The sequence below is a fragment of the Channa argus genome, chromosome 9, assembly GCF_033026475.1.
Source record: "Channa argus isolate prfri chromosome 9, Channa argus male v1.0, whole genome shotgun sequence".
Lineage (NCBI taxonomy): Eukaryota > Metazoa > Chordata > Actinopteri > Anabantiformes > Channidae > Channa > Channa argus.
In genome coordinates, this window is record NC_090205.1 from 7,957,950 (window position 1) to 7,974,561 (window position 16,612).

General features: G+C 39.7%; 2 protein-coding genes across 4 annotated transcripts in view; both read right to left on the minus strand.

The window, feature by feature from the left end:
• The window catches only part of LOC137133452 (uncharacterized), a 74,599-nt gene that overhangs the window by 34,250 nt on the left and 23,737 nt on the right, over positions 1 to 16,612 (minus strand). The window lies entirely within an intron of this gene.
• Positions 416 to 16,102, minus strand: LOC137133417 (interleukin-1 receptor type 1-like). 3 transcript variants are annotated; one of them, XM_067517029.1, is made up of 11 exons: positions 15,876 to 16,102; positions 11,714 to 11,924; positions 10,398 to 10,566; positions 9,691 to 9,853; positions 9,310 to 9,372; positions 8,288 to 8,414; positions 7,799 to 7,938; positions 7,266 to 7,400; positions 6,837 to 7,001; positions 6,246 to 6,458; positions 416 to 5,384 (listed from the first exon to the last, which is right to left on the minus strand). In XM_067517029.1, the coding sequence occupies exons 1-11, from the start codon at positions 15,937 to 15,939 to the stop codon at positions 5,191 to 5,193; spliced, it is 1,644 nt and encodes a 547-aa protein (XP_067373130.1). In that variant the 5' UTR covers positions 15,940 to 16,102; the 3' UTR covers positions 416 to 5,190. The 3 variants fall into 3 exon arrangements, with proteins under 3 accessions (XP_067373130.1, XP_067373131.1, XP_067373132.1); XM_067517030.1 differs by having other exon boundaries at positions 11,714 to 12,241; positions 15,876 to 16,101; XM_067517031.1 differs by lacking the exon at positions 15,876 to 16,102 and adding an exon at positions 12,119 to 12,136.

Genomic DNA, 16,612 nt, shown 5'->3' on the forward strand with positions numbered 1-16,612 from the left:
TAATTATTCATCAATAAAATATGGTTTCACAGAACAGTGAACAACTTTTTTTTTTCCCTTTTTTTTTCTCTTTTCAGCACATTCAGGATCGCCACAGCGACATGTTGAGATGTTGATTTGGCACAGCTTTAAAAAAACAAAAACAAACAAACAAACAAAAAAAAGAACCCAAACACCTGATGCCTTTCCTGATGCAACCCTCCCCAATTTCTACTGGGCTTGGAACTGACACTGTGCGGCTGGGGATGGAGAAATGGGTTGTTGAGGGTTCAGTGTCTTGCCCCTTAGACATGTTGTTGGGAAGAGCGAGGCGCGAACGTCCAACCCTATGTTACATAGGCGGCACCCTAGCAACTGCACCACTGCCGCCCCACAGTACACTTTACCCCCCCCCCCCCCCCCCCATCCCACACCCATGAATTCAAATCAACAAAGGTTTTACAACAACGTCTATAAAAAACATGTCATTTTGTTCAAAGGTATTGTGTTGCGAGAAGAGAAAACAAAAAGAACTACAGTTTCAGCCTTTATAATTTTTTTTTTTTGTTAAAGTTATCTAATTCATTTCAAAAGGATCAAATTTAAAATGGGCAACATCTGAGGCGACTAGCAAGTATGAGTTGGGCACGGTCTATTTGTTTAAGGCTGTACAAATGCTTATATAAGTCATTGAAAGCTATGATTGCGTGTTTAATTTTTGACATGATGCAGAGTAGGAAGGTGGATATACGGTGTGTCCAGGAGACCAGGTGGAAAGGTAGCAAGGCTAGAAGCTTAGGATCAGGGTTCAAGTTGTTCTGCCATGGGTCAGATGGGAAGAGAAATGGAGTAGGAGTTATCCTGAAAGAGGAGTTTGTGAGGAACAGTATCAGACAGGTTAATGAGTCTGAAGCTGGAAGTTGAAGGTGTGATGTTCAATGTTGCTAGTGATTATGCCCCACAGGTAGGATGTGAGTTAGAAGAGAAGGAGGTGACAGAGTGGTGATTGGTGCAGTTTTTAATGGACATGTAGGTGAAGGAAACATAGGTGATGAGAATGTGATGGGCAGGTTTGGTCTTCAGGACAGGAACGCAGAAGGACAGATGGTGCTAGACTCTGCAAAGAGGTTGGAAATGGCTGTAGTGAACACTTTCTTCCAGAAGAGGCAGGAACATAGGGTGACATATAAGACCGGAGGTAAAATCTGAAAGAGATCAGTGACTGTAAAGTATTGGTAGGGGAGAGTGTAGCCAGACAACACAGGATGGTGATGTGTAAAATGACTGGTGTGGAAAATGAAGAGGACAAAGGCAGAGCAGAGGACGAAGTGGTGGCAGTTGAGAAAGGAAGAAAGTTTTGTAGTTTTCAGGAAGGAGTTGAGACAGACTCTGGGTGGTCAGGAAGTGCTTCCAGATGACTGGACCACTACAGCTAATGTGATCAAGGAAACAGGTAGGAGGGTACTCTGTGTCATCTAGAAAGAGGAAAGTGGACAAGGAGACTTGGTGGTGGAACAAGGAAGTTCATGAGTGTATACAGAGAAAGAGATTGGCTAAGAAGAAGTGGGACACAGAGGACTGAAGAGAGTAGACAGGAGTACAGGGAGATACAGCGTAAGGTGAAGGTAGAGGTGGCAAAGGCCAAACAAAGAGCATACGAGGACTTGTATGTTAGGTTGGACACTAAAGAGGGAGAGGTGGATTTGTACAGGTTGGCCAGACAAAGAGAGAGTGATGGGAAGGATGTGCAGCAGGTTAGTGTGATTAAAGATAAAGATGGAAATGTATTGACAGGGGCCAGGAGTGTGATGGGAAGATGGAAGGAGAACTTTGAAGAGTTGATAAATGAAGAAAATAAAAGGGAACGAAGAGTAGAAGCGGTGACTGTTGTGGAGCAGGAAGTAGCAAAGATTATTAAGAGTGAAGTGAGGAGGACGTTGAAGAGGATGAAGAGTGGAAAGGCAGTTGGTCCTGATGACATACCTGTGGAGGTATGGAAGTATCTAGGAGAGGTGGCAGTAGAGTTTCTGACTAGTTTGTTTAACAAGATCTTGGAGAGTGAGACGATGCTGAGGAATGGAGGAGAAGGGAGATGTGCAGAGCTATGGCAACAGAGGAGGAATAAAGCTGATGAGCCAAACAATGAAGTTGTGGGAAAGAGTAGTCGAAGCTCGGCTAAGGGCAGAGGTGAACATTTGTGAAAAGCAATATGATTTAATGCCTAGAAAGAGTCCAACAGATGCAGTATTTGCTTTGAGGATGCTGATGGAGAAGGTCATAGGGAGTTGCATTGTGTCTTCGTAGATTTCGAGAAAGGATATGACAGGGTGCAGAGAGAGGAGCTGTGGTATTGTATGAGGACGTCTGGAGTGGCAGAGAAGTACGTTAGAGTGGTGCAGGACATGTATGAGAGCTGTAAGACAGTGGTGAGGTGGGCTGTAGGTGTGACAGGAGTTCAAGGTGGAGGTGGGTCTGCATCAAGGGTCGGCTCTAAGCCCCTTCTTGTTTGCTCTGGTGATGGACAGGCTGACAGATGAGGTTACACAGGAATCTCTGTGGACTATGATGTTTGCAGATGACATTGTGATTTGTAGTTGGAGCACTGAGCAGGTGGAGGAAAATCTAGAGTGCTGGTCTGTTCTGGAAATCAGAGGAATGAAGGTTAGCTGTAGCAAGACAGAATACATGTTTGAATGAGAGGGACCCAGGTGGAACGGTGAGGTTACAGGGAGAAGAGGTGAAGAAAGTGCAGGACTTTTAAGTACTTGGGGTTAACGGTTCAGAGCAACAGTGTGGAAAAGAGGTGAAGAGGCGAGTGCAAGCAGGTTGGAACGGGTGGAGAAAAGTGTAAGGCGTGATAAGAGTATCAGCGAGGATGAAAGGAAAGGTGTTCAAGACGGTGGTGAGATCAGAGATGTTCGGCTTAGAGACAGTGGCACTGAAGAAAAGACAGGAGACAAAGCTGGAGGTAGCAGAGCTTAAGATGTTGAGGTTCTCTTTGGGAGTGACGAGGATGGACAGGATCAGGAATGAGGACATCAGAGGGACAGATCATGTTAGATGTTTTGGAGATAAAGTCAGAGAGGCCAGATTGAGGTGGTTTGGACATGTTCAGAGGAGAAACTGTGAATATATCGGTAGAAGGATGCTGAGGTTGGAGCTGCCAGGCAGGAGGTCTAGAGGAAGACCAACGAGGAGATTTATGGATGTAGTGAGAGAGGATATGAAGTTAGTTGGTGTGAGTGAAGAGGATGCAGAGGATAGGGTTAGATGGAGGCACATGATTCGCTGTGGTGACACCCGAAAGGCAACAGCCGAAAGGAAAAGAAGAAGACTTTTATATATATCAGAAAAGTTAATCAAAAGAGCAAGTTTGTCAAGGTCTATGTCCCTTGCAGCTTCTTTTGCACTTCAGGTGGATTTTTTTTTATGCTGGTACATGGCCAGTTTGCTTAGTTTAAGGGCAGGACACACTGTGCTCAGCATTAGGTAGAAGTTGTCTGTGGTACAATAGTAATAGAAAAAGACAGTACTTCATAATGTAATCTTAAAAAGTAGTAGGATGTGCCATATGATTAAATTGTGTGCTTTGATATGTCTTTAAAATAGCAAAAGCATTAATGGTGTTTATTATCTGAATGGTGCTTAAAATAAGTTTTTAGCACCACCACTCTTTTGTTATTCTAGTACTTTAGTACTAAGTCTCCACACGCCTGCATATATTTGTTTTATTTGAACTTATAACTTAAGATGAGCAGTTGGAAAGAATGTTAGATTGTTTGCTTTGCTGGAAGCTTTAATCAGACAAGTCTTAGCACACAATGTTTTTTTTTTTTACCAGAAACAGAGATAAAGGATTACACTGCTGTAGAGTGAACAACCTCCCTTTAACAAGAAATGTGGCTGTTTCACTGTGAAATTCTGAGAAACCAAATATTACACTGCCAACAGGATGAATGCTTACAGAAGTACCGTTGAGAGGTGAAGGACAAGAAATTTAATTTCTTTAATTTCAAAGCCAACTATCAAATGTGGATCCATGACCATCAGTTTCAGTGACACTGAAGCAGTAGTGACAAGGCAGTAATCCTTTGTTTAGGGTTAGGGTAGTAGAAACTGAGTGGCACTGATGGGGGTGTATCCGGACTGAAAGTAACTGAATCACCATTATTTCATTCACAGATCTTGCTCATGTTGACAGTGCATGAGACACTTCCACTAAAAGACTGATTAAATATTCGCAGTGTGATCAGTGGAACGATTACATTGTTGATTTAAAGGTGTGTGGGTGCAGAGGGGGTGTGAAAGTTTGTGTTATGCTGATCATGGGGGTTTTCAGGTGGATGTAAACACAATGAGGCCAGGAAGTGAGAATTAAACCACTGTGGCTGTGATAGCTGCTTAACCATCGTGTAAAATGAAAACAGAGACTGACAACACAGTCAGTCGCACAGCCACATGATTATCAGTGAGAGAACATGTAGTCACAATCTTTTTAGCGAAGGTTTCAGAACAGAAATGAGGTTAAATCAGAAGTTGCTGGTAGAACACTCCAATGCAGTATGAAACTGCACTGAGAGTCCTACAGGTCTTGATCAAGGTCGTTCTGCACCATGACTGTGTGTTTTTCTGTGCTTCACATTTCATTCTTATCGTTATCTAATTACATACATTTCCACAAATTTCTGAAACAAGTGTGGAAAATAAATAGGAACACTAAAATCAACAAAAAAGAAAATATAAATAATACCAATAGAAACATTAAAATTAACAAAAAAGAAAATATAAATAATACCAATAGAAACATTAAAATTAACAAAAAAGAAAATATAAATAATACCAATGCATAAACGACCTAAATAGAAAATGATGCTGGCAAACCTGCTCGTTGGGTAATTTTCCTCTGAATATCAAGAAGAAAAGAGTCAAAGATGAAACTCTGTAATCTGCGTAACAAAGCTCCGTCATCTGAATTCCTGTTTGGATCTGAGATAAAAATCCTTCAGATGTTTTTCCAATGTGATCCCAGTCACATAGATTATGCAATCTTCAAACGCGTAAACGTCCTTATTTGTTTACAATATTTGAAGAATGGTTAAGGTTTCCATCTGATTTTCACTTGCCAACAATAAGTGTTTCCAGGAAACAGGCCTAATGGTCCTTTTGTACCAAAGACATAAACTTGAGATTCAAGTTTGGCTCAAACTTGGTTTAAATAATAGTCTGGCGTCGTCTTGCAGGCACTGACGGCATGTGGTACCTCAATTTTTTCCAGAAGTTTCTGTTTGCGCACAATCTGACAAATTTGTGAGTTCCCAAAGAGTCTGTCTTCCAATTCAAAGCTCCTTGTCTCCTCTTGATGTAGCAAAGAGATTCTGGCAGGCGGCTGTAATCCACCGGGCCATCTGGTGGAATAAAGGTACTGTCAGTTTGTCAGTCTATTAAAATAGTAGTGAGACAATTAAAGCATGGTTCTCAGGTTCACTTTTCAGAGCAGTTGGCCCCTCAACACGTGCAGTAAATCAGAAGCGACCACAAGCAGATGATTAGCACATCTTAGCTTAGCATAAAGACCAGAGGCACTTTCTTGGCAGTTTCTTGGCTCTAAGCTGTTGCCAACCTATCGTTACTATTGTTACTATTATCTACAGTAGATTTTTTTTCAAGCCAGTTTCTAGGAAAAAGCAAATCGTTTGTTTGAAATAACTGCATCAAGCCTGTGACCCATTGACATCACCAAACATTTGCATTCTTCTTTTGTGATGCTTTTCTAGGCTCACTGCATCCTCTTTCAGTTGTTGTTTCAGTTGGTCCCTTCATTCTCCCCTTCAGCAGGTAAATGCATGTTCTACATGGTTGAAGTCTGGAGGTTTTGGCTGTGTGTTTGGTTCATTATCTTGCTGCATGATCAAGGATCTCACATCAGTTTGGTTGCATCTTTCTCTAAATTGGCAGACAAAATGTTTCTGTAGAGATCAGAGTTCATTTTGCTGCTGCCATCATTTGTTACATTCTCAATGAAGATTAATGAGCCCGTCCCAGAAGAAGCCATGGAAGCCCAAGCCATGGCATTACCTCCACTGTCTACAGCAAAAATAAAGGAATTGGTCTCACTGTTCCAATACATTGGAGGGGATGTAGGTACAGTATATTCTTATAGAAGTGCCTCCCTATATCAAAGCAATTACAGTTTGCTGTTATTTTGGTTTATTTTCCAACTAATATCTACAGCAAAGTCTGTCTGAAGCACAGCAGTGTACCCTTACCGATTTCCAGCAGAATCACTCGAGGGTCATCATGGGTTAAAGCGTCATGAATGCCAACTCTCTGCTCATAGCACAGCTGAATTTGGTTTTCACACATTGGCGACACTTTGTCTGCTTTGTCATTGGCGGTAGTGTGTTTTTCCTCAGATGACAGTATGATGATTATCAGTCTGCGGCACTGATGTACTGTAGCAGCAATGGCATCATGCACCGCTGTAAGAGATCAAACACAGGAAACGGCACAGCATTGCTTGGGTAACTCTTTATTTCTGCAACCTGCCACTTCATGTATGTAACCAGGGAGTCAAAGCTCTGCTGCTGGTGCATCTCAAATTCAAAAATGTGTTCCCAATGCTGCCTTGCTTATTTGATACTTTGGTACTGGACAATATTTTTCTTTTGAGCAGTAAAATAACACTACCAATGTATGATGCTTAGCAGTCAACATGAAGAAGACGAGGAAGAGGCAAAAAAATAAACTGCTTTGTGAATATTTAATTAGAATTTAGACCACAAGGATATGTTATGGTGAGGAAATACTAAACGTAGACTGTGTTTGCACAGAATTTTAAATTTGAGTCTGTTCCTGACCTTCTCCAGGGCAGTCGTCCCGTCCTCTGATGTACAAGGAGTAGCCATGTTTTCTCTCCAGCTCCTCAGAAAGGACCTGCAGGGCAAAGCTCGCTGTCTCTGCTGACGTCAGGTTGTTGGGATGGAGGAAGCTCACAAAGCCATCATAAAGCTTCCCATCATGCGCTGTAGACAAGACAGCATTGTCTCTGAACCTTTTAAATTATTCACATACACTATTTTCATCCATCTGTTCAAATACCGGTTATTCTTTATTTGGAATCGGCTCTTTTGTGTTGTCAGCTATTTGACAATTAGCCAAACTCTCAACCTAATTTTAGTTCAGTTGTTGTGGCCACATAAAGCAAACGAGAGTTCATGGTAGGTTCCAGTGCTGGGTCTGCGTTTCACAGAAAAGTTTATACACATACTGTAGCATAAAACACTGACCTTGGTGTTTGGAAAAATGGATGAGCAATTTCCTGTAAGCCAGCACCAGATCGACTTTAAAGAAGAGGAAGGCCACACACAGGACCACCAGAGCCAAGAACGCAGAGACACAGACGGCCACGCTGATCTGCTGAGCTGGAGAGAGGTGGAAGCAGACTTGTGTGGTTTCAGAGTGAATGTAAACAACATGAGTCCAACAAATGTTCGGTGCCCACGTGTACCTGCCATGTACCCTTTTGATAGAAAGCAAACTGTGTAGAAAGCAGTCAATACATTTAGAAAATAGCGTTTTTGTTTGTCTATTTTTGTGCTTCAACTACTGTCTTTATACCAGCTTCTACTGGCTTCAGACTTTTCACTAGATTTTGGAGCCTGATTGCGAGAGGTCACAGCTCTGTGCAGGCCAGCTACATTCTTCCACATCAAACAGGTTGGAAATAAGAGGGCAAACCCAAGCAGTCCCAAGCTGAAAAGTAGAAAAAACTATTTTCCCATGAATAAATTAGTTTTAAAAAAGAGGGAGAAGAAAATACCTTCCTGAAGCCACACGGAACCCGTTTTTTTTCCAAGTGGGCTCTCTACATTGCAACTAATGGGGATCTCCAGGAACTGATGTAGAACTTTAGAGATGGACAGAGTGGACAGACCATACACCCTTCCTCTGTCGTGAAAACTGAAAAGGACAGGACCAGTCAATCAATCAGTCCATCAAACAATGTATCAGTCAGCATGACTGGTTTTGTTCTGCTGTGTTCAATATATTAGAATTGTAGATATTTCGAATATGTTTACAGTTTAGAGTTATTTTAAATAATTCTCTAAATACTTTAACCTTCATAATTTCTGGCCTTGTGTTTTTGGCTCAAACATCAAGTGGCTGACAAATGGTGTTTACTGCCTTTCAGCTTATGACAGTGCATGTATAGTATGATAAGTCAACTTCAGAGTTTGAATACTTTTTTCCAAAACCTTTCTGTCTGTTTAACTTGTGTTTAACAGCATGACCACATGCAGGAACTTACTATTTCAATGACACAGTGATTCCCTCAAGATCTTCAGCAAAGGTTCCATCAAAAGTCCAGTGTATGATAATTTCTGGGTCCTCACTGACTCCTATGAGCACTAAACACTTCACCTCCACTGGCATCCCTGGTCATTAGGAAATTTAAAATATAAATTATTGAAAAACAAACAAAACAAGCAAAAACAAATTGGAAATTTACAGTCATTAGTAATCAATCAATAGATAAACGCATATTTCAAAAAAGGATTTTTTTGTTTTCAGAATTAACCTGGGGTAATATCTTTGTATTAACAAGAATACGGGGTGGGGGTAACCTTTTCTGACAAGGTAAACAGTAATACTGTAATAACATAATAGGATTATTATTATTTTGTTTGTTTGTTTGTTTTTTTGTCCTTTTGGCTTATCCCGTGAGTTCAGGGTCGCCACAGCGGATCATTGTCCGCATTGATGTTGATTTGGCACAGTTTTTACGCCGGATGCCCTTCCTGACGTAACCCTCCCCAATTTCTACTGCGCTTGGACCGGCACTGCACAGCTGGGTTGGGGAATGGGCTATTGAGGTTCAATGTCTTGCCCAGGGACACTTTGACCTTTAGCTAGGGCTGGGGATCGATCCACTCAACCCGTGGTCCGTGGATGACTGCCTTTACCAACTGAGCTACAGCCGCCCCATATTATTTTGATAATAAGGAATAAAATAATATCATGTGACTTAAGTAATATATATATATATATATACACACACACACACACACACACACACACACACACACACACACACACACACACACACACACTTTTACAGCACACTAAACTCTGGGGTTGTTTAAACAAAAAAAAAACAAAAAGGCCGTTAGGATTTTTGATTTGGATTCATCCCTTGACATTATCTTATTTCTCAGTCACGTAATGAAAGTTACAAGCCATACTTTCTTTTTTTTAGTTCCCGTTTCAACTTCAGTCACACAGGGTCAACTCACTGTGGAAATGGTTAGAACTTGTCACAGTGTTACTTACCCACTTGAACCACAATCACTTCATTGATAGGGGACACCACATGAGCCTCTATAGCAACTGTATCTGTAAGAAGTGAGACAAAAACAGTTTGAAACATAGATAGATGGAAAGACTTTGCTGTAGATAGATAGGCAGATGGCCTTCTTTCTTATCTAATATTATCGATTTCTTATCTTATAAACTTCTAATACAATAATCTTTAAATTAGGGCAGTGTGTCTGAGAATATATAATAAATGAGTTCCATTATAACTAAAGAAGTCTCTATATAAATTAGAAAAAAACAATTGCAAAAATTAGTCAAATCTGGGAAGTTAAATGACAAATCACTAGAAATAAACAAAATAGCAAATTAGTCTGGTGGTTCAAGTGACCTACGTACCATCAGTAATAGCCAGCTGCATGCTGCGTGCAGCAGTGTACTTCCTGCCACCCACACTAATGTTTACCAGGCAGGTGTATTTCCCAGAATCCCTCTCTGAGACTGCAGACAGCCTCAGGAAGCCTTTGTGATCCACATTGATGGCCTGCACTGGTTGGCAGTCCTACACACAGAAACAGACCACAATTAGTTGAATATTTGTAGAAAACTAACCCAAGACAAAGACAAGACATTTGAAGCCAACAAGAAGCAAGCGTGTGATGTGATGTGCATTTGAACAACAATGGAGCTGTATGACTATGAGATTTGCATCAACATTAGCTTCCTTTAAGAATCATTTTGATTATTATTTTATTTTGTTTTGCTTTTAGTTTCTCCTTTGTCATGTGTATGTGTGGCGAGTGGTTAGCGCGAGTGGTTAGCACAAAGAAAAATTAAAGGTACATCTTTTAAAATGAATTGTATAATGTAGCCTGATCTGGAGTTTGTGTAATGACCATCCTAACGCAACAATAATAATAACTTTAATAACTGCTCCTTGCTTGTTTAGTGTTCTTGTTTATGTGTTTTATACTGCCTTTTTCTTGTAGCACTTTGTGATTTGTTTTTAAATGAAAAGCACATTATAGATTAAATGTAGAATTATTATTATTATCACAAATGCATCAAGAGAGAACTGCGCATAAATATCATGGAACTGCTTATACCCTCATCCATTGAATCTCTTTTTTAACATTTAGTTCAAAGATCTCTGTCTGTTTGCAAGGAAGGCCTCCATTGACTCCCTCAGGGATGGGCACCGTCTCAGATGGATTGGGACACTCTCCTGGGGATACTGACACCTGAAACGTTATCTGCAATAATCCAGTTTTGTCCCTAAGAGAAGGAGATAAACACTGAGAGAGATGCAGGAAGAGGAAATTCAAGATTCAAACAACTTTATTGATCCCATAGGGAAATTGTGTTGCGTTGTTATGTGGATGTTGAGCTGGATTTGATTGTGCTCACACCAGTTAACAAAACTGTCCACCACTGATTGATACTCCACTGATTGTCTCCACCCTGGATACATCCAACAACTGCAAAGTCATCAGAAAACTTATGAAGGAGGCAGGACTCTGAGTTGTACCTGAAGTCAGAGGTATACAGGGTGAAGGGAAAGGGAGATAGAATTGTCTGATCCCTTTTTAAAATACAATGTATGAGTGTGAGGTTGTTGTTTGTTTTATGTTTGGCCAATGAGAAATTTAGATACTTCGAGATTAAAATCTAAGAGGATTTTTTCTTTTTTATCCTAATACTAAAAAAGAAAAAATCCTACATGTTAAGTTGTTACAGTAGCAGTTCAATATTTGGTGGAGTTTGGAAAACTTGGACTTACTTTACTGTATCATATTGTTTAACCCACACAGATATATTAATGTACAACTTGAAATCAATTATATTAGGGTGAGATGGCCTCGTAAATCAACCCCTGGTTTGTTTAACCTGTTACTCTGAATGTGCGTGGAAACTTGTTCTTGGCAGCTCTTTTTTTCCCCATGTGTTGCCTACTGCATGTTCATTTCAGATTTCCCTTAAAATAATTTACCATGACATCATAAAACCCATGGATAATTACCTTCTTTCTTTCTTGTGAAATGTAACTGACTTGAAAGATCCCATTGTTTGTTCTATGCGAATACACTCTGCAACAACAGAGTTATCAGTATGATAATCTCTGTAGCAGCTTCATTGGTATGAATCTGTTAATATTTTTCTAACAAATAACATCAATGGCCATTCTTTCTTAAAACGATGACTTTATTTCCAATTTCAGTTAATAAGGCTAATGTGAAAGATAATGAAACTGTATCTGAGGCAACTATCTTGTGTTAAGCAACCTGCAATATTGCCTCCTCTCAAAATCTTTGATATGAACTTTTAATTTATGGGCTGATCTTCTTGTTAGATGTTTGAAAGTTAATTCAAAAATTCTATCACAACCAGTCAAACCCACCAACTCACACAGGAGTTTACATACCTTTTCTCACACATGTAGCTTCCATTATGAGAAACCTGCACAGGTAGAAACCACAGCAGCCCATCCCTGACCTCTACTCCAGTAGGCAAGCTCAGATTGTGCCTCCCCATTCTGCTCCAGGTCACATTTGACTGAGTGTCAGCTATGAGGCACCTCAGTATAAACAGGTGGCCGGCACTAACGTAGTAGGTGTCTGTCTCCCCACTGTGGTCTAGAATTGGAAGTGAAAAAGAGAAACCAGTGATTTGTCATTCAGTGCGAGTAGTTATCAATCTAATCATTCAGGCCTGTTTATTTGTCTGTTAATAAGTAAAATATCTTTGAGCTCTGAGTCATGGAAGAACCAATTTTTTTTTCCTGGTGTAGAAAGCACTTCAATTAGCCAGTCATAAAGAAAGAACTTACTGTTTTAGCTCTTTAAATTTTGCACAAATACTTAAACGACTAATTTCAGAGGGATGGAGAGTTCAAGGAGATTAGAGGTTTGTGCTGAATTATTAGCAGCTGCAGTCAGCTTTTTCTGTAGTTCTGTTTTTCTATGTTTTAAAAATCTATAGACAAAAAAGTTGTCATTATGAAATTGATTTGTATAAAATATGTGACATACAAATACATCTGCATACTACTCATAATAATCAAATGCATTAACTAAAAAGGCTGCCAACACTTTTGTGTCCCATCTGATGTCCTTGAAAATATTTATTTTCAGCCTTATGGAGGACAATGTCCTTCCTCCAAAACGTTTGAGATAAAGTGCAATGCACAGTTATGGTAAAAATCCCAAACTATCAAGTCAAACAATGAGGTAATTTAGATAAATAGAGGAAATACATTTACCAAAGCTCAAAATGGAAAATCAAACAACTATGCCAACAATTGAACCCAACAGGAAATTTCAAGACATTTAGCCTAGTCCCTGGGAAATGACAGCGGACATTTTCCTCACTGTTGTGTAATTGTTAAAAAACTTGTATTTGCAGTTTTCTTTTTTTTTTAATCTCTCATGCTTTCTTGTAGTTGTTGTGATGTTTCTCTCATGTTTCCACTCTTACAGCACCTGGTGGCATTGACACACCGACACTGAAATGCTGCATTCACACAAGCCTTAGAATAGTAAGATTTTCATTTATAACTTGAATGAAACTATTATTTGAGCTATGATGCCGCAGCTTTATATAAACCAGTGACAAAATTTGAAATGTTAAATAAAACTGATAAAAACTGATATAGCCTTATTTCTGTAGCTTGGCAAATTTTGGAGATGTTAATCATGTAAACATAGTGTGTCATATTTAAATAACTGCATAGTTATTTATCCCGCTAATTTTATTTTATTTCAACCGATTCCATGGTCGCTCGTGAACGCATCACGAGCCCGGCTTCAGGTGGCGGGCTAACGTTAAATACGTCGGTAATTAGCCAAGAAGATGCTGGAAGGAAGACGAAGGGGGAGAACGAGCAAATGAAACACAGAACGGCAGCAATAAATTCAACGAAAATAGGCAGAAGGGCCAAATACTGAGGGTATTTCGGAAAAGTAAAAAACCAAGAAGCGGGTCCGGTGCTGGAACCGGGCTTTATGCTAGCCGAGGTAGCTGCAAACGTTGGCTCAAACGGTTGACGTTTTCAGCTGCGAACGCCTGTGTTCCCAAAGGAGAAGTGAGTTTCCGAACAATACCGAGCTGCGTCCTGGGTTTGACTATGGCGGTGCGTGATTCTGCTCAGGAAAAGTCAAAGAAGAAACACAAGGTAAGAGCTGACTGTTGGCAGTTTGCTTGTTTCGTGGACCTACACCTCAGCCCCAGCTTGGCTTTCTTATCTTTTAACGTTACCATACATTAGCGCAGTGGTTCTAAACTCCTGGTCCTCATATGACCCCCGCCCCACTATACTTGTTTTCCAAGCAACCCCGCAATACCCACTGCTCATTACCTACAACAGGTGTGTGCAGTCAATCAGAAGCTGGGACATACCATCTGGATAAGGATAGAGCGGGGGAAGACAAAGTTAATTGGTATCTTCCAGGTTCTGATTTACTGTACACACCTGAGCTACGTAATTCGCAGTGGGGCGTGCGGGGTTTGTTGGAAAGCAGAGCAATGGTCATTGAGCACCAGGATTGAGAAACTGCATTAAAGTTAGAGCGGCATCTCCTCAATTATCCCTCAAAGCTGTACATGACGAAAAGTGAATCAGTCTGGAGTGAACAGACAGGAATATATGGTTAATGTTAGAAGTTGTTAGATTGTGGACTTTTCAGAACATGCTTGCTTTATTTTTTTGCTATTTTTATGCCTTATATCCCCTCAGTGCTCTAACAGGAGAGTTTAGAATATGTCGCTTTCCTCCTCCTCAGTCTACTATTTGAGAAAATGGCAGAAATGTTCTCTCTGCACTGAAGTGAAGCCTGCAAGTTGTGCAGCGTTGGAAATCAAAGGAAAACGGGACCTTGCTGCATTAAGCTACTATACCTGTTTTTACTCTAGCTTCAGCCTCCCATGCAAAATTCTTTTGTTAAATTTCATACTGAGTAATCCATTAGCTTTTGCACTCATGTTTCACGTAGGGGACTTTTTGGAGATGCAGAAATAAAAGTCAATTTACATATTTGGTGTTTTGACCTTTTTTATTTTCCAGAGCAGTCACTTTGAAAGAATCGAGTGGCATTCAAAGCTTGGAGCATTGAAATCTGTTAAATTAGTGGCTCTTCGCTTCTCACAAAGCCACAACTTTTGAACTTCTACACAGTGGCTTGGTAGCTGTGTTTTCAGGGGAAGATAATGATGTATTTTAGCAGCTTAAAGCCTAAAGTTAGTTGCCTGTTGAAATTTATGTTTTGCTAGCTTAGGTGGATAAATATGAAAAAAATGGCAGCCTTTTTTTCAGTACTTATGTATCAACTCATGGCTTTGGGACATTTGGTTAAATAAAATTTGCGTAATGGGAGGATGGTGCACATGTACTGTTCTTGACAATCCTTGTCAATACAGACTTAATAACCAAAAAGTAGGACCGCTCACTACAAATGCACATTTGTGCCCATTATCCCTTGCTTCATCTTATCTGATCTCGCCTTATCTGATCTGATCTCATTGGTGGAATCTTGGTTTTTGTATTTTGTTTTTTGTGTCTCCTTGTAAGTATTACAGAGCGTGACTCTTAAGTGCTCATTTGTCTGAATTAACTTTAAAAAAATTAAATAGTCAAACTTATTCAGATGTTTTTTTTGTTTTTTTTAGTAAGGCTCTTTACATAGATTTCTTCTGTTATGTGTGGTTGTTGCATTCTCTATCTGCAGTGTTTTGTAATACGCATATGCACTTTTACAGTCATGTAAGGCAGATTTGAAACCTTGTTCCATTATACATTGCAGAGAAATTTGTTTTCCCTTGGAGTAATTGTGGGGAAATCAGGATTCTCCAAGTTACTAGGGATTTCAGTGGTTCATCAAACTAAAAGTTATTCCTAAAGCCAAACAATGATTTAAAAAACATTTTGGTAATATGTTTAATACACTCCCCACCAAAAGTATTGGAACATTTAGGCCAATTCCTTTATTTTTGCTATAGACTGAATTTATTTGGGTTTGACATCAAAAGATGAATATGAGACGAGACATCAACATTTTAGCTTTATTTCCAGCTATTTACATCTGGATATGATACACAACTTAGAAGATAGAAGCTTTTGTTTGAATCCACCCATTTTTCATCAGAGCAAAATTATTGGAATATGTGACTGACAGGTCTGTTTTTTTTGTTTTTGTTTTTTCCCAGGTGATTAGATTGAACTGAATAAGATTTAATATTTAGTTGCAAATCCTTGGCTTGCAAGGCTCACTTCTGTTTTGGAGTGCATTAAATTGCACAGGTCATCATAATGTTCTGCCTGCTTAGTTTATATCTCTGCCTTACAATGGCCCAGATGCACCTGTTTAAGCTTTTTAGCTCTACTTGGGGAAAAGACAGTAGTATATTTTCCATATTTGTGAGACGCCATGTTGATGATCGAAAGAATATTGAAACTAAAACATCGAAGTCAGCAAATTGTTTAGATCAACCATTGGACAACAGATGTGAAGCAGCTAGACTGTAGTTTTGGAAAATATTTCCAGTAACAGAACCTCTGTGAAGCCAGTGATACTGTGATAAGCTGTACTTACCGTGTGTCACAGCCAAACCCAGAGACAGTGCAGCCAACAAGCAGCCCCAGCCTGCCATTGCCATACTTGATGTCTGTGGGGTTAGAGAGGGTATATTTCATTAAAGTCCTGTGTGATTTCTTAGTCATGGCTCATGTTCTCAGTCACACTGAATCTGTAATAAGGCTTCTTGACATATTTCCTGGTGGCTCTCCGACTTGAAAAACTACCGGTAAAGGGAAGTGGGAAATACATTTTGCACAGCTCATACAAGGAAGGCAGGGCTTAAACACTCCCAGTGAAGTCCCAGGGAAGTCCACTGATTGGTTTTTATTTGGAAAAGACCTGACATTTTAAGAAACTCCCCCTTTTACCTGTTTGTTTTTTGACCTATCTTAATCTTCAATTAATTGCTGTTTTTCTCTATGTATATGTAGTAGAAGTACTGTAAAACCCAAAGGAGCTATAGCAACATCAATTTAATATTTTTCATTATCGACAGAATTTTTATTTATTTATTTTTTTTTACAAGAATGGGGAACATGATGGACATTATATTGACAAATTAGAACTAGTAATTTAAACCTCTGTGGAGCCTCTGTGCATATTAATTATCTTTGTCTTGTCCTGTCTTTGATTTCACCTGCATAAGCCGTTGTTTGTGTTAGCCATTGGATTGTTCTGCTTTATAAAATGGCAAGTTTTTGTGCATAGATTTGAACAATTTTGTGAATAGAGGACATGGTGGAGGTAACTAC

Coding starts and splice junctions, on each gene's coding strand:
- LOC137133417 (XM_067517029.1), bottom strand. CDS start 15,939: ATGGCAATGGCAGGCTGGGGCTGCTTGTTGGCTGCACTGTCTCTGGGT. Junction 9,854..10,397: donor AAGAGATTCAATGGATGAGG/GTATAAGCAGTT, acceptor TTCTGTGTGTAG/GACTGCCAACCAGTGCAGGC. Junction 5,385..6,245: donor AGTGATTCTGCTGGAAATCG/GTAAGGGTACAC, acceptor TTATTCCACCAG/ATGGCCCGGTGGATTACAGC.